Source organism: Xyrauchen texanus, chromosome 3 (genome assembly GCF_025860055.1).
Source record: "Xyrauchen texanus isolate HMW12.3.18 chromosome 3, RBS_HiC_50CHRs, whole genome shotgun sequence".
Lineage (NCBI taxonomy): Eukaryota > Metazoa > Chordata > Actinopteri > Cypriniformes > Catostomidae > Xyrauchen > Xyrauchen texanus.
Window position 1 is genome coordinate 5253141 of NC_068278.1, and position 22823 is coordinate 5275963.

Consider the following 22823-nt stretch of genomic DNA (forward strand, 5'->3'; position numbering starts at 1 on the left):
TAAAGTAGCCCTGTCTTTTAAGTGGTACTTAGATGAATTAATAAACACTTCACTGCTACAGCTCAACTGTTTTTATAGTATTTATACTGCACTGTATACTTGATAGAAAATATACCTATACCCTATTGCCCATAAATGAAACTTATATATACAGTATATACAGTATATATATATATATATATATATATATATATATATATATATATATATATATATATATATATATATATATTATTTTTTTTTTTTTTATCTTTACAGGCAATCTTGCAGCTGAAGGCAAGGCGGAGGCCACCTGTAATGTGGGCATACCCACGATCTGGCCACTGGTGGGACACAATTGTTCCGGATTTCACCCCGTTACAATTCATGCAGAATTTCCGTGTATCCCCAGAATCGTTTGAGTACATCTGCAGTCAGGTCAAGCATGCCATGGGGAGATGATAGACATTACCTGATCGGTGATCCGGCATACCCCATGCAGAATTGGCTCATGAAGCCCTTTTCCGACACTGGCAGACTGACCCCTGAACAGTACACCTACAATTATAGGCTGAGCAGTGCACGATCGGTTGTGGAGATGTCTTTTGGGAGATTAAAAGGACGATGGAGGTGCCTCCTAAAAAGAAATGACTGCAAGCTGGAGCTGAGCAAGAGGATTGCACTGACCTGCTGTGTGCTCCATAACATTTGTGAGGAACATGGTGATAATTTCACTGAAGAGCACCCAGACAGGACTCTAAACATTGAGCCTCCTGTTTAGACATTACCTGAGCGTGCGAACACAGAAGGGGCTGACATCAGAGCTGCATTAATGATGCATTTTAACGGAGGGAACGAGTGATTCTTTGAATACACCAATGCCATATTTTTGTAACACTGCCATTTGTGTTTAAGGACATCTGCACTTTCATAAATTGTATTATATTCTCATCCATTGAATAAACCCTATTATCTCTAAAACTATGCATTTTGTGAATAATTTCATTTGGATTTTAGTCATATTGAATGTTGAATGTTATAGAATTTTATATGCAGCTAATCACTTCACCTGATTAACATGTTTAATATACACATTATTTATGAAAATACACCAAATCACATTAAAAAAAAACCCACAAACCATATACGATATTTGCCTAAGTGTTAAAGAAACTGAACCAGACATTTGTATTAATAAACATGTTTATTTAAACAAAAACAACCAATACAAATCTTTATCAAACTTTGAAAATGTAAAGTGCAGTTAAATAAAAAAATTTACATAAAAAGCAGCAACCAAAAATACTGTGGTGGTATATTTGCAATCATTTTTGCACTTGTGCCTCCATTACGGCCACCATGCGCCCCATGAGTCCAAGCAGAGTATGTGTGTCCGCTCTCATGTCCTGACGCAAGGCATCGTCCATTTCTTTGCTGTGCTGCAAGAACCTCTCATCTGCCCTTTCCAAGTATTGCACCAGTTCTGAGGTACTGTCTCTCTTCCTTTTTCCTGTGTACAACAATAATAGCAGATGACAGATCATCAATGTGTTGTCATAGCATTGCAAATAATTGTTTTCTGCAGGGACTTGCAGGTATGCATCTGCTATATTAGTTATATAAAAAATATGTATAGCATCATACTACATCACTATCACTTCAGATTTTGCTCATGTCCATAAAAAAGCATCAACATTATATTGTATATAGCAAGTTAATAACTTTTCGGGGCTGGCAAGTTTCAATCCCTGTAGAAGCCTATGGACTAGTGGAGGAGTGATCCAGCTCTCAGATTTCATCAAAAATATCTTAATTCCTGTTCCGAAGATGAACGAAGGTCTTACGGGGTTGAACAACATGAGGGCGAGTAAATACTGACAGAATTTTCATTTTTGGGTTAACTAACCCTTTAAATGAAGAAAAAATATAAACATTTCAGTACCTGATAATATATAGTAATATACAGTCACATCTCAATGTTTGCATAGTGTATGATGTGACCATTTGCACACCAAGTCTTACCCCGTTCTGAAGATGCTTCTCCAGAGCTGCTACATGACGGTCGGTGATGGCAGACAGTTCTATAAAAATAAAACAAGACAGTGCTTTAAAAAATTACACTTAACACACTGTTCTGTGCTACTTTATACAATGCAATCACAGATAATACAATCCTAGCTAGCCACATTGCAAACACTGATGTAAGAAATTAGAACCTCACTACATTTACATTTATGCATTTGGCAGACACTTTTATCCAAAGCAACTTACAGTGCAATTATTACAAGGACAATCCCCCTGGAGCAACCTGGAGTTAAGTGCCTTGCTCAAGGACACAATGGTGGTGGCCATGGGGTTCGAACCAACAACCTTCTGATTAACAGCCCTGCGCTTTAGCCACTACGCCACCACCATCTCTAAACAGCTAAGAAACATGCTCGGAACAAGTAAAATAATCTAAAAAACAGAATTTACCAGGATCGGTGCAACTTTGCTGTAGCAAATCATCCACCATTGACTCGAGCATTATTGTTGCCGAGTTCAGCGCCCCGGTCACCTGGCATGCCGGCCTATCACCGAGAACAGAGTCGAGAACGTCGAAATGTGGGTTTCGACGAGGGCGACCATTGCCGCTTCGACCGAGGTCCTTTTTTTGGTCCCTGTAGTCCTTCTTTTGTTTTTTTAGTTTGTTGGAGGTTCCGGTCGAACCCCGCTACAGCCATCTCTCGCTGAATTTGCTGCAAAACCGGTTTCGTCCGCAAAGCCCCGTCTAACTTACCCTGGACGTCTGCAGAGGACCAGAGTGCAACAAAGCAGTTTGTTTCCTCCTCTGACCACAACTGTTCTGCTAATTCAAAAATGGCGGTCACAAGTTTCTGTTCGTCTTGATGGTCACGGTAACCCCGCCCCCAGCCGCTGACGTAAGCGGTTCTTACTTCTAGACCAGCAATGATTTGGTGCTACTTAAGAACCACTTTTACTGGTTCGGAGCTGGTGCTTTGGTGGTCGAAAAACAAAGAACCGATTTGAAACTAGGCTCTGGCTCCGAACCAGCACCAGCTCTGCCTTGGTGGAAAAGGGGTAACATATGTGTTCCTTTTTTCCAGGTGGGAGAGACTAGTGTGTATTGTAGATGCAATGGCATCATCAGTGGAGCGGTTGTTGCGGTAGGCAAACTGCAATGGGTCCAGAGAGGTGGGCAGCACAGAGCAGATGTGATCTTTGATTAGTCTCTCAAAGCATTTGCTGATGATGGGGGTCAGAGCAACAGGATGCCAGTCATTGAAACAAGTGATTTTTGATGGCTTTTGTACAGTCACAATGGTGGACATTTTGAAGCATGTGGGAACCACAGACAGGCAGAGGGACAGGTTGAAAATGTCCGTAAAAACACCAGCCAGTTGGTTTGCGCACGCTCTGATGACGCGGCCTGGAATGCCGTCTGGACCCGCGTCTTTATGGATGTTCAACCGTCGGAAAGATCGGGTTACATCCGCAACAGAGATGGAGAGTGAACCATCCTCTGTAGCGTCGGCCACGAGTGCTCTCTCCGCGAGGGCGGTGTTATTGTCCTTGAAATGAGCATAAAATGTATTAAGCTCATCCGGGAGAGAGGCAGCGGTGTTCATAGCGGAGTTTTTATTCCCTTTGTAGTCCGTGATGACTGTACTGGCGTTTGGCTGCTCTGATAGAGTTACGGAGGGCATAACTGGCTTGTTTATGCTCCTCCGTGTTCCCGGAATTAAAAGTGGAGGTCCACGCATTAAGTGCCTTGCGAACATCGGCGTTAACCCATGGTGTCTGGTTGGGATTAGATCCGTATTGTTTTGGTCGGAACAACGTCCTCTATGCACATCCTGATGAAACACATTATGCTATCAGCGTAAACCTCGATGTCGTCATCAGAGGCGGACTGGAACATCTCCTAGTCCGCGTGATCTAAACAGTCTTGTAGCATAGAGTCTGATTGATCCGACCAGCACTGGATCATTCTGAGGGTGGGGGCTTCCTTTTTAAGTTTCTGCCTGTAAGCGGGCAGAAGCAGAACGGAAGAGTGGTCTGATTTGCCAAATGGTGGGCAGGGGTTTGATTTGTAGCCATCCCGGAAAGGAGAAGAGCAATGGTCCAAAACCCGGTCCCCTCGTGTGTTGAAGCTTATGTGTTGGTGGTAATTTGGTGCGATTGTTTTAAAATTCGCTTTGTTAAAGTCCCCGGTAACAATGAACGTGGCCTCAGGATGCGTGTTTTCCTGCTCACTTATGCTCCCATACAGTTCATTGAGTGCCCGGTCTGTGTCGGCTTGTGGTAGGATGTACACAGCTGTGATAATGACCGCTATGAATTCCATCGGTAACCAGAATGGTCGACAAAGAAGCACGAGATATTCCAGATCAGGAGAGCAGAAAGACTTGATCAAATGTATGTTCCTCTGATCACACCATGATTTGTTGATCATAAAACATACACCACCATCTCTGCTTTTACCTGAGAGGTCTTTCGCTCTGTCCACTCGGTGCACGGAGAACCCCCGCGGGTTTGATGGCCGGGTCTGGAATCTCCGTAGAAATAAAGGTTTCTGCCTGCAGATAACGCAGCAGTCCCTTGTCTCTTATTAGAAAGAGATCTGCACTCTCAGCTCGCAGAGCTTGTTGTCCAGAGACTGAACATTTGCCAGTAGTATATTGGGTAGCGCTGGTCAATTTGCACGACATCTTACTCTGATGAGAACGCCGGTTCTTTTTCCCCTTTTCCTTCTGCGTTTACACGGCCGGGCAGCCCAGACAAAGGGCTCGGCTGGCGTGTTTGTAAACAGCGGGTCGGCATTTAGGAATTTGAAGTCCGGTTTTCGGTGTGTTAATGCAGAACCAATGTCCAAAAGCGTATGTCTGTCGTATACAATAAGGCAGACAACATCCAAGAAGAAAAAAACAAAAAACTGTAAACAAAACAAACATTAAACTGCAGTGTTGTGTCTTGCAACGCAGCAGCCATATTCGGTGCCATCTTAAGTCCTGTTGTAAGAGCCACACTTCCTGCTGCCAGGTGGTGGCACTATGACCATGACCCATACATCTCAATTTTTATCTAAATCACACATTGCACACAGAAGATAAGAGACACTTCGTTTTTCCTGTGTTTTGCCATTAATTTAATGCCTCGCCATGGCAACACCATTCAAGATATAAAAAATATGTTCACAATATAGCATCTTCCATGTCTTGGCATAATGTTGTCTAAATGTGTTGACAGTCTCATGAATCCCCTAGGAGGAGTATTTAAAAGTTCATAGACTGCGATATTTAATAAATCAAAAATGGCCAACTTTCTGTTGGGCGGAGCTAATAACTATAGTTATGAAAGTTGGCCGACTTGATGAGAACTATATATGAACCAATTTTGGTGACAAAAGGTGAAAATGTGGGTGCTACAGAGATCATATTACAGGGCCATCTTAAAGGGGGTGCTACAGAGCCCCAAACCCAACCCCTAATGGCCGACGACTCTGGTGTGTGTGCAAAATTTAGAGAGTTTTCAAGCATGATAAGTACCCCAAAAGAACTGAAAACTTTGTAAATAATAATATTAATAATCATTAGAAAAACAGTAGGGCCTCTACACTTTCAGTGCTTTGGAACTAATTATCATTGTTAAAACTATGGATACTATGGTGCATTTTAATAATTATGGACCAAGCTATAAGTTCTGTACTCTTGTAATGCTCTCTGATTGTAGGAAAATGTAAGTTGTTTTGTTTGCCTTCAGAAATTCCAAGACATGGCTGCAGTTTAATTAGTAGGAACCTGATGAAAGGAATCTGTTAAGAAGACCAAACTTAGTCACACTGTCAGAATATTTCAATTTAGCTATTTAAAAATTAGGTGTTCATTTTTTCCACAGATGTTTCTGTTGTTAATTTCATAATATTCATCTGCATGCCAGCCTCAATGCTGTACTGTCAAATGTGCATTTCAATGCATATAACATGTAATATTTGCATGGGCGCTACCAAAGCAGGTGCTGGTGCCACATATTCAACGGGCACTTTGAGAACACAAATAAACTGTGAAGTGGCCCAGGCTGAAATTGAGTTTGATACACATTTTAACCTATTCTTTGACCAACATGCGTTAATACAGGTCCAGCGTTGCGGACTTGTGGACGCACGCACAACAGCACTGCTGCTGAAAAAAATCCTAGGGAAAAACACTGAATATGAATAAATATATAGCTGCAAGCTGCAATTACGGGGCCAAGCACCAAAATGGCAAGCACTGCGCAACATTAACCACAACCCAAAGATCACATATGACATAAAGCACAAACACACACAACATTTCACATCACCTCAGGATGGATTTAAACCGATGAACTTCCATTCATCAGGTCACAGCACAGTCCACTGCATCACAGAGCCACAACATTAACAGTCACCAAATGTACATACCAAGCATAGAGCAATCACAGCCAATCATCATAGTCACCATAATCAACTTCGAATTCAACAAAATTAAATCTAAATTTAATTGGAAAAAAGCCCAGCAACTATTTAGTAAGCCCAATGCCAAGATTTCCATAACAACAGAAATTTTAATTACATGATTAGTCAAGGTGGGGATTCAAACCCAAAACCCTAGAATCTATAAATCAGTGCTTTAATACACTGAGCCACTCAGCTCACGTCAGCCTGATTGGCAGAGAGACATGGCAAGGTTAGAGTGAGCACACAAGCGTAGATTATCTTTTGAACTATAGGTGGGGTGCTGTCTCAAAAACTGCTCAGATATCCTCAGGACATGATGTTTATGATGCATAAAATTGTTCTGTTAATTGTGACAATGCTTTTAAAAGAAAAATCACTTTTGAATCATGAATCATACTAAGTTTAGTTTTGATAGGACAAGCTGTTGCCGAGAGACAGCTTCAAATCCATTTTACATCAACCTTGTTAACGTTGCCCTGCCGTAACTTTTAAATAATGGTGAAAATCTAAATTATTTATTATTTCTGTGCTTTACTATTTCTGTGTGGCTTGGTCTAGAGATTATTTTGAACCAATGTTTGAACAAATCGCACAAAGTTTGAAGGACATGAAATGTTTAAACTGTAAACATCATTATCCAAGATGGCAGTTACACTTATGGATGGCGTTATAATGTATTGAGGTTCATTTGAATCATCAAGAGGAGAGTAATCAGACAAAACAATTAATTTTGTTTCTTGGACAAAAGATACACGCTAAATAAAATAATTTTTTTGGATTGGTGGTGGCATTATGGAGTTTGTCCTAGAGGTCTCAAATTTGCTATGGGGAATATAACTATAGGTGGCGCTGTCTCCAAACTGCTGAAATAACATCAGAAAATTATGTCGGTGAGGCATACCAATTTTCATTGAAATCCGAAAATGTATTAAAATATATATAATTTTTAATACATGTTTATATGGTGGAGAGCCAGTATGGCAGATATGGGGAAACTGATATAGCTGAAATCCGCATGAACCAAGGAATCCACAGACACCAACCCCATAATGTTGGCACTGCAACCAAACTTTGCATATGCCCTCAGAGTGTTCCTCGTAAAGCATACCGAGTTTCGTATCAATACGACAAACCATTGCCGAGATATATAACTGCACTTTCTCTCTGCATTGATATAAAACTAATTTTACATGGGCCCTTTATAAATAAATGGTCTATCAGTTTCCTATATTAAGGGGCTGACATAATTTACCCACTTACATTATCTTATCCCACTCTCCCTAAGTATATATATGGAGTCCAAAAGTCTGTGACCACTAGGATTCAAAATCCAATTTAAATCTGGAAATAATAAGTTTTAGGAATTTGCTAAATTTAAAAAAAAGGAATTTTATGACATTAAATAAATAAGAAATATTTAGATTTGGAAATACTTCTAGGTCACTTAATCAAATAAGCTAATTTGTTATACTGAACATGTAAACATGTACAACAGGTCAGATTTCCCTGCTTCCATTTAAGAAAACATCAAAGTGCACAAGGTGCTCTTTGGAACATTCTCAAATCATCAACGAAAAAGATGTTTAAAATGTATAATGGCAGGGCATTACTTGACATGTTAATTGCTAAGCTAATATTTTAATCATTATTAACATAAAAAGCTTATATAAACAAAATAACAATTCAAATGTAAATATAGCCGCAAGCGGCGAGCACATGTGAAGAAATAACCAAAATAATCAAAATGGACAGAAATGATCCAGTGGATGCAGAATAATACAAATTGACTATATAAAAGCAGCTGAAAGCTTATTGGTTGATGGCGACCATGTTTTTAAAGATATGTGACTGTCCTCATAGACCTTGATGGCACCTTGAACAAAGGCACGGCATGCAAACTTTCAAATCAATTGGACCAACGGTTCCATAGTTAGAGCCAATTTTATCCATTATAGCGACACAAAGAGGCAAAGGTGTGCAATTTGTTTGTGTCCTCAAGATGACCTCATACATAAGTGTACCAAATTCAGTGATAATATCTCAATCCGTTCAAAAGATATAACAATTTTAGTAAAATGGAAAACGAAGGGCCGGAGCAAAATTTGAAGGATGCAAAACCCTTTGTCATGACACAAGGAATCAAAAGTAAAAATTATTTGTTTCTAGCCATTACAGTTCAGGAGTTATGGCCCAAATTGTGATTTTTGTTTGTTTTGTTCACAATAGCGTCACCTAGTGTCAGACGGATGTGTGTCTGTACGCATCAGTAGTGGGGGGAATTTGCAGCCATCCTGTCAATTTTGGGGTCTTTACGACCTAAGGTCTCTGATGCCCAGACACTTTTAGGGCAGACATTTTTTTTTACTAATATAACGCCACCAAGAAGAGGAGATGCACAATTGTTGTGTCCTTTTTGTGTGTCCTTAGAAAGACTATACATATGTGTACCAAATTTGGTGACAATATTTATAACCATTTTAGTAAAAGTGGCCACACCCATTATAAACTTTTTGGGACTTTGATAACTTTTAATTTTGGGACACCAGAGAATCTTTCTGCAATGGTTTGGTTCCAACCGGGCGAACAACCTACGACTAATTTGAAAAATAATCTTTTAAAATAATCTCAAGTATTTATTAAACGTTTTTGTTTCTAACCAATTGTACTTAGGGCAAAGTTGTTCAGAATGAGGAGGTTTGCAGCATGGTCTGAATAAAGTGTTCTCTTACGAGAGGTTCTCTCGTATTGCGTAAGCTAGCTTACGCTACGGGAAAGATTCATCTTTTCTGAGATATTGAAGCCAAAAAATTATCCTTAATTTTGTATCATTTGTCAACGCAGTGCAGCAACTGCAGACCTTGAGCGGGCTAGCTAGCGAGCTCATCGGTTGCTCTGCGGCAACTGCTGCAGCCTATAGACGAACTTGGGCGAACTCGCGTCCAATGAGACAGGCTCCCAACAGACTCGGCGGCTGCTTTCTTCAGAGCCGTCACCGCGCAACACCCGCGGCCCGGGCCGCTCCCTTCCTGCCGGAACTCCACACTGAGCTTGCAAAGTCGTGGAACGCGCCTTTCTCGGCCAGGATCCGTTCCCACGTCTCCACCCCTCTCGCTCGGTGGACGGCGCCACCGAGAAGGGCTACTCCTCCATCCCCCCGGTTGAGGATTCGGTAGCAGCACACCTTTGCCCGCCCTCCGCGAGATGGCGGTCTAAGCCAGTGCTCCCGTCTAAGGCCTGCAGAGCGACTTCCGCCTATGTTGGCCGCGCCTATTCCGCCGCCGGCCAAGCCGCATCTGCTCTGCACTCCATGGCCGTCTTACAGATCCTCCAAGCGGACCTTCTTCGGGAGTGGGATGAGAAAGGCAGGCACCCAGAGGCTGTTACAGATCTAAGAGGCGCGACGGACCTCGCCCTTCGCGCCACCAAAGCTGCAGCCCAAGCTCTAGGGAAGTGCATGGCCTCGCTGACTGTGACCGAGAGACACCTGTGGCTAACGCTAGCCGACATGGGAGAAGCAGAGAGCTCCACGTTCCTCAACGCACCGCTCTCTCCGACCGGTCTCTTCGGCTCCGCGGTGAGTGGTATTGTTGACTGCTTTTCAGAAGTCCAGAAAGCCACCCAAGCCATGAACCTCTTCCTGCCGCTTCGCTCTAGCTCCTCTGCAGGCCGCCCACGTGACCAGCCTCCTGCACGAGCTTCTTCACAGCGCCCAGCTCAACAAAGTCAGACTTCTCAGCGCCGACAGGGCGGCCACCCTTGATCGCGCTCAGACAGCCGCCGCAGACCGCCGCCCCCCCGCGGGCCTCGGTCTAAGGTTGCGCTGAAACCTGAGCAACCGAAGTCCTCCTAGCCTTGTTGAAAAAACGACGGCTCAGTCCCGCCGCGGCCGGACCACCGTCAAAGCTTCGCCCCCTGTCAGTCCCTCTCTCTCAGGCTACTACAGTGGTGGATTCAGCAGCCAACAAGCCGGTGATACTGCCCGCTTGCCTGCACTCAAACGCCGTTTTCACAGCGACCCAAAGAAATCTTGTAAAAAGCAAACATGCCTTATGTGTAGAAAATGTGCCCACAATCCAGTGTTCACCCCTACACACAAGCATTACACTTCCCGTGTTCCTATCAGTGATAATCAAGTTCTCAGCTAACGACCCTGCATCGGTGTGGAGTGGCAGGAAACAACTCACAAATTACAGGACTCCTACCCCCAACCCTGTGGTGGACCAACAACTAGCTGATTAACTGAATGTGTTCTACTGCAGATTTGAAAGGCCCAATCTTACACCCCACACCCACTCTGACCTTCACTTCACACCTACACCTCCTGCAACCCCCCTCCTCCCCCCTCCTGCTACTCAATCTGCACTTAAGATCTGTGAAGATGATGTCCTGTGCTAACCAGCTGGCTCCCATCTTCACACATATCTTCAATAGATCATTGGAGCAGTGTGAAGTCCCATTCTGCTTCAAATGCTCAATCATTATTCCTGTCCCAAAGAAACCAAAAATCACAGGATTAATGACTACAGACCTGTCACCCTGACATCTGTGGTCATGAAATTATTTGAGAGACTGGTGTTGGCCAACCTGAAGAACATTACTGGACCATTTCTAGGTCCCCTTCAATTTGTGTATCGAGCATAAAAGGTCTATGGATGATGCAGTCAACATGGGATTGCATCATATCCTGCAACATCTGGACAGACCGGAGACATATGAAAGGATCCTTTTTGTGGACTTCAGTTTGGCTTTCAACACCATCATCCCAGCTATACTCCAGAATAAATTACACCAACTGTCTGTTCCCATGTCTATCTGTCAGTGGATTACCAGCTTTCTGACGGACAGACAGCAGCTTGTGAGACAGGGGAAACTCACTTCCAGCACATGTACAATCAGCACTGGTGCCCCCCAGGGATGTGTGCTCTCTACACCAGTGACTGCATCACCAAGAACCCCTCTGTCAAGCTCCTGAAGTTTGCATTTGACACCACTGTCATCGGCCTCATTGGACATGATGATAAGTCTGCATACAGAAGGGAGGTTGAACAGATGGCGGTCTGGTGCAGTCAAAACAACCTGGAGCTGAATATGATCAAAAGGATGGAGATGATAGTGGACTTTAGGAGGAACACCCCAACACTGACACCCCTCACCATTCTAAACAGCACTGTGGCAGCAGTGGAGTCATTCAGGTTCCTGGGCACTACCATCTCACAGGACCTGAAGTGGGTGACACACATTGACATTGAAAAAGGCCCAGCAGAGGTTGTACTTCCTTCGCCAGCTGAGGAAGTTCAACCTGCCACCGGCGCTGCTGATTCAGTTCAACTCAGAAGTCATTGAGTCTATCCTTCAGTTCAGCTACGAAATCAGACATCAGAAGACTACAAAGGACAGTTCGGACTACTGAGAGAATTATTGATTGCCCCTTGTCCCTCTTCAAGAACTATACACTTCCAGAGTGAGGAAAAGGAAAAGCTGGAAAAATCAATCTAGACCCCACTCATCCAGCCAACTACCTCTTTGAACTGCTGCCTTCTGGCCGACACTACAGAGCAATTAGCACCAGAACCATCAGGAACAGGAAAAGTTTTCCCCCTAAGGCTATCCATCTCATGAACAGTTAAAACTGCCCCATTGAGCAATAACTATGTGCAATACACAGTTCAGACTTTTTTATATTTATTCAACACATCCAACCTCTTCTGCCATTTCATTCCTCTGGAAAAAAAGTTGCACTGTACATAACAGATTTGTATTTTGCACTGTACATAACAGATAACAGATTTGTATTAGATTTGCACTACGTATGTGAATGTGTCAAGTATTTGTATAGTGCCTTTTACAACACATAGTTTCAAAGCAGCTTTACAGAAGATCAGACATTAACAGAAGATAAAACTGTAATGTCTATAATGCCTATTAGTAATCATTGTGTAGTATGATAAAATACAATTGTAAATTGTGTTTAAAATAAGTATGTATGCGTGTGTCTGTGTGTGTATGTACGTATGTGAATAATATAGATATTTTTTATTATTATTATCTATGACTTGCTGCTGTTTTTGTATTGTTTTTGTATTGTTGTGTACTGGAAGCTCCTGTCACCAAGACAAATTCCTTGTATGTGTAAACATACTTGGAAATAAAGCTGATTCTGATTTTGATTTAGTCAGTCTTCATCTAAAGGCCTTGATAATAAATGGTGATGATAAATTGCAAAGCTTTTGAGTTTTCGTTGAAGGGCTTGTCCATGGTCGGCCTGACAAAGTTCAATATGAAACGAGTCACATTTTTGAGGCCTAAACATGCTCGAAAACTCATGAAACTTTGCACACATCTCAAACGTGAGGAAAATTTACATCTGATACTGGTTTTAGAATTAAATGTGGCAAAAAGGCTTGATAGCGCCACCTACAAAATTTCAACGAAGCTGCCCACACACCACATTTCACCTACACTTAAGAAAATCGGTAGGCATATGTAACATTTCAACACGTACAAAAAAGTATCTTAGAACCATATCCTAATCCCAACAGTAAGTCAACCATTGTGAATTTCTCTTAAATTTTTTATCAGTTTTTGCCATTTCCAGGCCTCAAACTTTAACAAACTCCTAGAGAATAAATCAGATAGACATCATATTCGGTCAGTCTAATTTAAAGACCTTTGCAATGCTAAATTTGCGAAGCTTTTGAGTTTTCTTTGAATGGTGTGTCCGTCTGGCATATTTCTATGTTTCGCCATGAAAAAGGAAGTTGTTGTATCTCAAACATACAATGACCAATCTGCTCTAAACTTCACATGTTCTATAAGAGTCCCAGCCTGGAGATCACGTGACCCTCTGACAGAGATGGCTGCTTGAGTCTTGAGCTCCCCAACTCGGCGTCGATTAATCATCCATTTAAGTTTTAACTTCGGCTCTATCGCAGCAAATAGGTTTGTTACCAGTGGTGATGGCTAAACGTCACCTTTTACCAGCCTCTCCGGAGAAAAAACGGCTGAAGGATCCTGATAACGGCGCAATGCGTGTCATGGTGGCCGAAGAGTTGAAACTACAGCTTGGTGTCGTGCAAGAAATATTTAAGGAGGAATTTCAACCGATCGCAGAAAGAATTGGTTCCCTTGAGAAAGAGATGAAAATAATTAGCAACAGTTTTGACAATATTCAGACGGCAGTTCGGAAAGTTAAGCAAGATTCGGCTGCAGTTAAGTTGGCTGTAGATATGCTTCAAGACAAGATGGCAAGGCTGGAAGACAAGAGTCGTCAATGCAATATTCGCCTTGTTGGTCTTAAAGAAGGGGAAGAGGGGAGCGACGCTGTGGGCTTCATGCAAACTCAATTACCCCTGTGGATTCCCTCTCTTAAAGATAGACCGATAGAGATAGAAAGGGCACATCGCATTTACGCAGGGGACAGCAACAGAAAAGGCCCGCGAACACTAATCTTCAAATTGCTACGCTTTCAGGACAGAAACGCAATCCTTAAAGGAGCTCGATCGGTGGGTCAAATTTTACACAGGAGTAGCTCGCTTCTTTTCTTCCCCGATTACAGCAATCAAACCGCCATGAAAAGACGTGAGATGAACCAATCTAAGAAAAAACTCACGCAACTTGGGATCACATCCTTCATGATTTATCCCTCTACGATCAAAGTGATGCATCGCGGATCAACCTCTTTTCTCGAAACGCCGGCTGAAGTGGAATCGTATTCTGCCCAGCAACAGGCATTCGCTACGCATCTACCCGTATCTGATGACACACCTGCGGGAATGTTAACGGACTCCGACAGCCCGTAACCTCTAGGAAAGGATTTAAAGGTTCTACTAACGCCGCGATTGTGCCGATCTCTTCATTGGTGAACGGTGATGCTGAGTCGACCTTCAGACTCGAGTGATCGACTGTTATGCTGGCCACGTATCTAGACGAGATTTCTGTTTTGGCAGGCAGGAGAGTTCATTCTAACTCTCTGCTTTCTGCCCTCCTATCCGGTTCTAGTTGTTGTTCCTTTAAAGTTTCAGATGCCATGATTTTTCCATGTAAGTCCATATTTGTTTGTTATATATTCAAAGGGAGGTACCTTATTATTAATTATCTATGGCTCTTAAAGTAGTATCTTGGAACGTTAATGGTTTAAACGGCGCCATTAAGAGAACTAAATGCTTGGATTATTTACGAACTAAGCAAGCATCGGTTGTATTAATACAGGAGTCATTTGAAAGCTTGTGACGTACATCGTTTTCAGAATAGGCACTATAAATTAGTTTCTTTTTCTTCGTCTACTAAGAAAACTAAGGGGGTTTTGATATTGGTTGCTCGGCGCCTTCCCTTTTCCATTCACTGTTCAAAGAGTGATACAGAAGGTTGTATTACTTGTACACTCTGTACATGGTCCAATATTAAATGCGCTTTTGTTTCAGTTTATGCTCCTAATGAAAATGATAGTGAGTTCTATCAACAGCTTGTTCGTATGATACTAAGTTTTGGTGACTACTATCTTGTGATAGGTGGTGACTTCAATGCTGTGCATAATCCCTTACTTGATAGGTCCCAAGTATCTCACTCTGACCTAACCCCCTCAAAGTTGTTTAATGATTTTATAAAACAGGTCAATGTCTGTGACATATGGCGACTAAAGAATGACAGCGCCAAAGACTATACATTCTTTTCAGCTTGCCACAAATCATACTCACACATTGATTATCTGCTCGTATCTCCTGTCTATATTCCATTTATTGACAACGTGGATATATTACCCCTTCTTCTTTCAGATCATTCCCCGGTAACTTTATGTCTTTTCTCTTTTTTTTTATATTTGAGACTAAGGTCAGCCCTGAAAGCATATGGTGTTCCCTGGACCACTAATATTTTACCACATCCATTGTGGAAATGGCTGGACCCTAATGCCTCCTCTAAGGGCTTAGTTTCTAAGATCTATAATTCAATTCTGGTTTTGCAATACTCATATATTCCAGCTGTCCACTCCTGGGAAAGGGATGGTTTATCTAAACCTGACTGGGATGTGGTATGGGCCAGATGTTTCACTTCATCTAAGAACCTGGCTCACCAGATGATTCACTATAAATGTATTAATAGGGCTTATATTACTCCTAGTGTATTATATAGGATGAAGGTTAGATCTGATCCATACTGTCATTTATGTAACACATCTACAGTAGGTTCTTATTTGCATATGTTTTGGGAATGCCCAATGGTGGTTCCCTTCTGGACCTTTGTAAGTACTGTTCTTTCCGAAATCCTACATCTGGACATACCTCAAGACCCATTGCTACTTCTACTGTTAGATGACTCCGCTCTTCAGTTGAATGCTCACCATAAAAGGACCTTACTGTCAGCAAGTACGGCTGCCAAAAAGACTATTTTAAAGCTATGGATAGAGCCATCCATTCCAACATCCTTAATTTGGTTATCTTATTTCAGAGACATTGTATTGCTGGAAGGCACCACTGCCAATATCAACGGTGCAAAGGACAATATGATTCAGAGCTGGGCAAAAATTGCGGACATTCTGTTAGATAAACTGAGATCTTGACACCATACATCTTCCTATCTCTGTAACCCCCCTCCTTTTTTATTTATTATTATTATTATTATTTTTTTTTTATTTTTATTTATGGCATTTCTCACTGTTGTCATGGCATCTATCTGTATATAGTTCAGTGAGCGTTGATATGCTTTTTATATAGTAACTTTAAATAAAATATTGATCACAAAAAAAAAAGAGTCCCAGCCTGAACACTTCTATATGCAAATATTCAAACAGTCAAAGCGCTACATACTGGCAACAGGAAATTACAAGTTTTACACTGTGATACACTCTTAACAACATTTAAGTGCTAAAAAATGCCAAAAAATTGGAGTGACATTCCCCTGGCACAGCAGATCTACTTCATATGTAGTTATTCTAATCTAAAGGCTTTGGCGATGCTAAATTGCAAAACTTTTGAGTTTTCACTGAATGGCGTGGCCGTGACAATCTGACAAAATTAGATGTTTTGCCATGAAACAGGAAGTTGTTTTAACTCATACATATAATGTTCAATCTGCCCCAAACTTCACGTTTTATAAGAGTCCTGGCCTGAACACTTCTATATCCCAATATTCAGTTATAGTCATAGCGCCACCTACTGGCAACAGAACATTTCAGGTTTTACACTGTGATACTCTTAACAACATATAAGTTTTTTTTTGTGGAGGAACCTTCCCCTGGCACAGCAGCCCAACGTGCAACAGGGTGGGAGGGCCCGTTCATCGCTGCTTGCAGCTTTCACATTTTAGAATAACAGTAAAGTCATCAAAACTATGGAAATTATGTTTTGACTAAATAAAATCCCAAATAAATCAAAACTGTTTTATATATAGCGTCTTCAAAGTAGTCACCCTTTGCCTAGAATTTGAAGACATTTGTTTGGGATGCTTTTTAAACAGTAATGACAGTTTCCATCTATGTTTGGCACTTATTGGCTGCTTTTCTTTATTATTTGGTCCAAGTCATCAATTTCAAAAACTTTTTTTTAATAAAATTTTAGGTTTATAATGAAATAAATTAATATGGTAGCACAATTATATTTTTGTCTACAAAACTATTTCCAAACATTTAAGCATACGCCTGCAGATCAAAAGATTTTTAAGATCATGAGAACAATTTCAGTCAAGTGTTTCAAAACTTTTGACCGGTAGTGAGTTTAGCAGCTCGCCAGACGATACATAGCAGAACTGAAGAAAAAAACGTCTTATTTCTTAGTCATGTTCGATGTTAACATTATTTAGACATCAAAGACTGAATTAACTCTCCGCCAACACGTATAATGTACTACAAATAATATTTTTTATTATTATGAACATCGACTTAAGACTGTTAACTGCAACAAATGCAAAACAAATCTCTGCAAATTCTATTTACACTGAGCAGCTTAGCAACAAGCACGCTTCCGGTTAAGAAGTGGCATAATTTCACAATAAAAGTTGACATGTAATACTTTCCTCCTTTCCTTGTGTTTACACATTATTAAAACTGTTGTGCAAATACGGTACACATATATTTATAACATTTCAAATTACTTGTGCTTTTTTGTTTTTAAACTTTGCTTATAGCTTATTGTATTTTTGGTACACAAGACACCACCACCAACTTGTTCTTTATTATGGAAACCAGCCCTTTTATTCTTTGGAACTTCAACTTCAACCAACTCACAACAACGTTAAGAAAATACAATTCTTCACGAATAAATGTTACAGTAAAAGAATACACAAAGTTCTGAGTGTGCTTTTGTTTCATCGACAGACATATTATGCAAACTGAATTTTGTTCAGATATCTTTCATGAGATATCAACAAAGATACACATTTAAAAAAAAATAAAAAAGCAAAATACAGCTTAAACCATTAGATAATAAAGAATCATCAGTTAGAACTAGTGAATAACATGTTTTTGAAAAATGAAGAATATAAAAAGAAAAAATTCTGATGATTTTGGGACCATTTACCAATAATTTTTTTTCACAATAATAGATGTTCCTCTAGATAATCAGATTCTAAATATTGTAGAAAGTAATTATTGAGATATCAGATAATAAAATATGTTAAATGTAACAAGTTAAATGTTCACACATGAATCTCTGAGATTTACCTAAAATTAAACAAGGGTTTTAAGTATTAGAGATAACCATTTATTGCTTTAGATTCTAATACAGGTGGTGTAATCATTTTCAGTGCTGAATCACACGTAAATAACACATTTTTAAAAAACAAAAACATTAAAAACAGTATGTAATATTACAAAAATACTCCTAAAATAGATCTTACACTCTTTTCAACACCATGCAAGCACTAATGCATGCAAGGTTTGAACATAAATCATGGTTTTAGATTCAGTTCCATAAAAACTCAATTCTGATCAGTATAGCTAAAAATAATGCCTACAAGTGTAATACTGAAAAGATGAATAGACAGAAAACAAAATACTTTACACATTATGCTTAAAAAAAAAAGGTCAAATTCTATAAGCTTTCAAGAAGCACAGTCTGGATGTTGCAAAGACAAGCAGGGTGCACATATAGCATGGCAGATCCCAAAAAGTGGACGTGAAAAGAAAAAAATGGAAGGCTTTCGGGAGTGCTAAGAATGTTTTAAGCTGACTGATATGGTGATATTATCTGTGTCTATCTGTCCTTGCTGCCCAGTTTCTCAATAAGGTCCTGCAGGGGTGCCAGCTCTCTGCGATCGATGAGATTGAACTCCTACAAAGAGTAATAAAAAATCCACACGTAAAGGAAAATGAGCAGTTAAGAAGAGTGTTGCCAATATACTTTAAATTGCCATTACTGCTGACCCACTGACTGGATGTGATCTTATGTGATCTTGAGCTATGCTTGGGTTTATGCACTCACCTGTACAAAAAAGATAAAATGCTTGAAGGAGGTGTTAAGGTGGGCTTCCTCCTGAAGCTGCATGACTGAGTCGAAATGCTGGTGGTAAATATGAGCATACACTCTGAAAAGACGCTTCAGAATAGTCTTAGCCACTGATGTGAAGTTCTTAGGAAACGGAACACCTGGAAAGGGTATGCCTAATTGTTATAGAAATACCTCTACAGAAAAAAATATATATTTGAATTACTAAATCTGTATTGAAAGGTTACACTGGCTACAGTATGTTCACACCAGTTGAATATGGCCCAAATCAGATTTTTTTTGCCCAACCTGAAAAATAAATTAGTATCTGACATTTTCAATTACAATCAGAGCCACTTTCATATGGGGAAATAAATCTGATTAGTTTTTTATTTTTACACTGTGACTTCAATGTTAACAATCAGGACAGAATTCCTGCGGATTACATTTTTATGTCAATCCAACTCGACATATAAAAGGTATACTTCCCCAAAGCCTAATTTAACTTTATTTCATTTTTGAGTCAATTAAACTTCTTATTCATTAGAGATTTAGAAATAAAAAGCCAGCATATTCTAGAGTAGACACTGCTATTGACTAAAGAAAATGTCTTCAGATATGTTTTGGGTAGATTATTTCTGTCACTAATGTTTTTGAATTGAAATGTTCTTCACCTTTCTAATTAATCAAATGTTCAAATTACCATTGCACCCATTTTTTGTAGTTTATACTTTGAAAGACTGAGCGCTCGACCGTGTGCGAGATGATCCAGAACCTGGAAAAAATAAGTATACCTAAGCTTTAAGTTAATGAAATGGAGTGAAACAAACCAATCTTAGATGGGAAGAGGGTTTCATCATCCAGCTGATCCTGAACCCAGGTCATCAAGTAGTCAATGTACTTGGGGGCAGAACACTTGATGGGTTTTTTGATGTTGGTACCATCTGCCCAGTGATATTCATACCTAATGATTTACAGAACAAGACAAAATTCCTATGAAACCCATCAGCTAAAAGTGAAACCTTTTAACATACAGATTGTTAAGATGTTCAACCTGCCACTAGTGCTGCTGAAACAGTTCTACTCAGCAGTCATTGAGTCTGTCCTCTGCACTTCAATAACTGTCTGGTTTGGTGCAGCTACGAAATCAGACATCAGAAGACTATAAAGGACAGTTCGGTCTGCTGAGAGGATTATTGGTTGCCCCCTGCCCCCCTTCAAGAACTGTACACTTCCAGAGTGAGGAAAAAGGCTGGTAAAATCACTCTGGACCCCACTCACCCTGCCCACTACCTTTTTGAACTGTTGCCTTCTGGCCGGCGCTTCAGAGCACTGAGCACCAGAACCGTCAGACACAGGAACAGTTTTTTCCCTCAGGCCATCCATCTAATGAACAATTAAATTGCCCCATTGAGCAATAATTACGTGCAATACACAGTTTAATTTTAATTTAAATTTATATTATCCAACTTATCCACTTCTGCCATTACTTACATTGCTCTGTACATAATATACAGGTTTTTGTTCTTTATATAACAGATTGTATTAGATTTGCACTACGTGTGTATGTGGGTATGTATGAAGGTGAGTGTATGTACGTATATGTATAATTATTTATTCTGTGTTCTTTTTTGTTTTTAATTACCTATGTCTTGCTGCTGTTTTTGGTATTGTTTGTATTGTTGTTGACTGGAAGCTCCTGTCACCTAGACAAATTCCTTGTATGTGTAAGCATACTTGGCAATAAAGCTGATTCTGATGTCAACATTTTAATGAAAAAGACTCCTGTATATGAAACAACTGTTCAGCAAAGTTTAAAGTCTTATTGACTTGTTTCAAGGAAGTAAAATGCATTGGAGAAGCTGTTTTTTTTTTTTTTTACCTGGGCCCTGCAGACATAACAGAGCAACTGATTTCTGTGCAGAACTCAGTGATTGTGCCATAGAGCATGTTGATCTGGTTAAAGAAGTCCACAGCTGAAATAAATGCATAAAAATTAGATGCACCATTTGATTTAAACATGGTTTAATAATTTCCTTCCTTAAAATTATTCACACACAAACTCACTATTTACAGCGATCCATTCATTAAGGTCCTCTCCCTCTGGTAACATCACAGCAGCTCGAAGATTGCCGCTTCCTAAGGTAGCCTCAGCATGTTTTAGTAATTCATATTGGTGAGAGCCCTCTGGAATATTTTTCTTTGGCTTGAATGTCTTCGATGAACGACTTCCACTAAAATAAATGTTATATATATATATATATATAAATGGATTATAAACACAATTTCAACTTGATAACGAGCTTCAACCATCCTCGATTTTGTTTTCATTACCTATCTTTTGGGATTCAGAGACTCCCACATAAGATTCTCTGATTAGCGTGCATGCACCAGTACTTGCTAATTATGTACAATGATTTTAATTTTCTTTTATTTAACTGTACACTTATATAATGTGTTTTTGCTATGGTAAAACTGTTTTTGTGGTAGTGTAAAGTTTAAAACATAGCAGGGTTTTGATAAAGTGAGAGGAATTTTTACAAAGAATTTAAAAGCTAAATAAGAGGTTCACTTCGAAATTACAAGTACTTTTTTCTAAAGTACCATTAAGATGTTGAATTGAAGAGGGACAATCATTAAATAATACCCTACAAGACCTGTTGATGCCCAGGTTTCATATTGTGCACTGCATATGAAAAATATTTTCACATTAAGAATACAGGAACAGACATATCAACCGGAAATATAGTTAGCCAAGTAAGGTTAATTTTATCGGAAGCAGCTAATGTTATTTTCTTTATATCTTGCTGGGTAAGTTTCTGTAGACATTAATAGTTCTGTCGGGATTATGCATCTAGTTGCTTACATATCTTACATAAACGATTATGGCAAGAGAATATAATTTAAAAAAACTATTACGTCGGCAAAAATACTTACAATAGGAAACTCATCTCCGGTTCTTTTCTTAAAAAAAGATGTCAGAAGGCAATACGAATTAGTTATCCAGGATAAGGTTAATTATCAAAAGACATTAAGCACCATAAATAAGTGTTCTTTGAAGTTCGATGTTTACAAAGCCCGTAAAATAAGTAGGCGTATACAAATGATTTTACTCAGGAAGTAACAGCGATTGGTTCAGAGAGCACGCTGTAACCAACTAAAATAACTATAACATTTCTGTTTCAGGCTCTGTACCATCTGCGAGCACTGAGCAGCAGAAGCAACGTCTTATCCATACATATTGTAGATTTAAAATTGTTTGATAATTACTGCTATAATTATTTAAACAATTACTAGTAAAAATATAGTCACCTAATTAAACATTAAAACACTCTTCTCTCTCTCTCTCTCTCTCTCTCTCTCTCTCTCTGTCTCTCTCTCTCTCTCTCTCTGTGTGTGTGTGTGTGTGTGTGTGTGCGCGCGCCTTCTTCTCCTTGGGCTTATTGGCAGTTGTCAAACTAGCTTTTGTTGCATTATCGCCACCAACTGAACAGGAGTATGAAGCAACCAGTGGATATGGAGGACAAAACATGCAAAAATAATAAATAAATACATAAATAAATAAATGTAATAATAAGAAAATAAATAAAGGAATAAATGTCTTGATAAAACAAATATAATTAGTTTTTAAATAAAGTTATTCCTGAATTTATTTTTGTATGACTTATTCCCCTTTATTTATTATTTTCTCTTTTTATTTATTATTTTCTCTTTTTATTTTTATTCTTTAAAAAAAAAATTTCTTTCATTTGTTTTTTTTTGGTTTTTTATTATTTATTTATGCATTCATTTATTTTTATATTTATTTATTCCCACATGTATTTATTTCTATATTTAAATATTCCCACATTTATTTATTTTTGTATTTATTCTTACATTTCTGTCTCTTGTATGATAATGATGTGGGCGGGTCCTGCTTACCATTGGTTTATTGTAGATTGAAGCGTGTG

General features: G+C 39.5%; 1 protein-coding gene across 2 annotated transcripts; it reads right to left on the reverse strand.

Annotated features, from left to right (window-relative positions):
* Window positions 1-1270: 1270 nt before the first annotated feature.
* LOC127632999 (MOB kinase activator 1A-like) lies at window positions 1271-22250 on the reverse strand. 2 transcript variants are annotated; one of them, XM_052111860.1, is made up of 6 exons: window positions 21811-22250; window positions 20941-21107; window positions 20756-20849; window positions 19704-19837; window positions 2002-2060; window positions 1271-1489 (listed from the first exon to the last, which is right to left on the reverse strand). In XM_052111860.1, the coding sequence occupies exons 1-6, from the start codon at window positions 21822-21824 to the stop codon at window positions 1379-1381; spliced, it is 579 nt and encodes a 192-aa protein (XP_051967820.1). In that variant the 5' UTR covers window positions 21825-22250; the 3' UTR covers window positions 1271-1378. The 2 variants fall into 2 exon arrangements, with proteins under 2 accessions (XP_051967820.1, XP_051967817.1); XM_052111857.1 differs by lacking the exons at window positions 1271-1489; window positions 2002-2060 and adding exons at window positions 17613-18720; window positions 18871-19034 and having other exon boundaries at window positions 21811-22232.
* Between the last annotated feature and the right edge of the window lie 573 nt (window positions 22251-22823).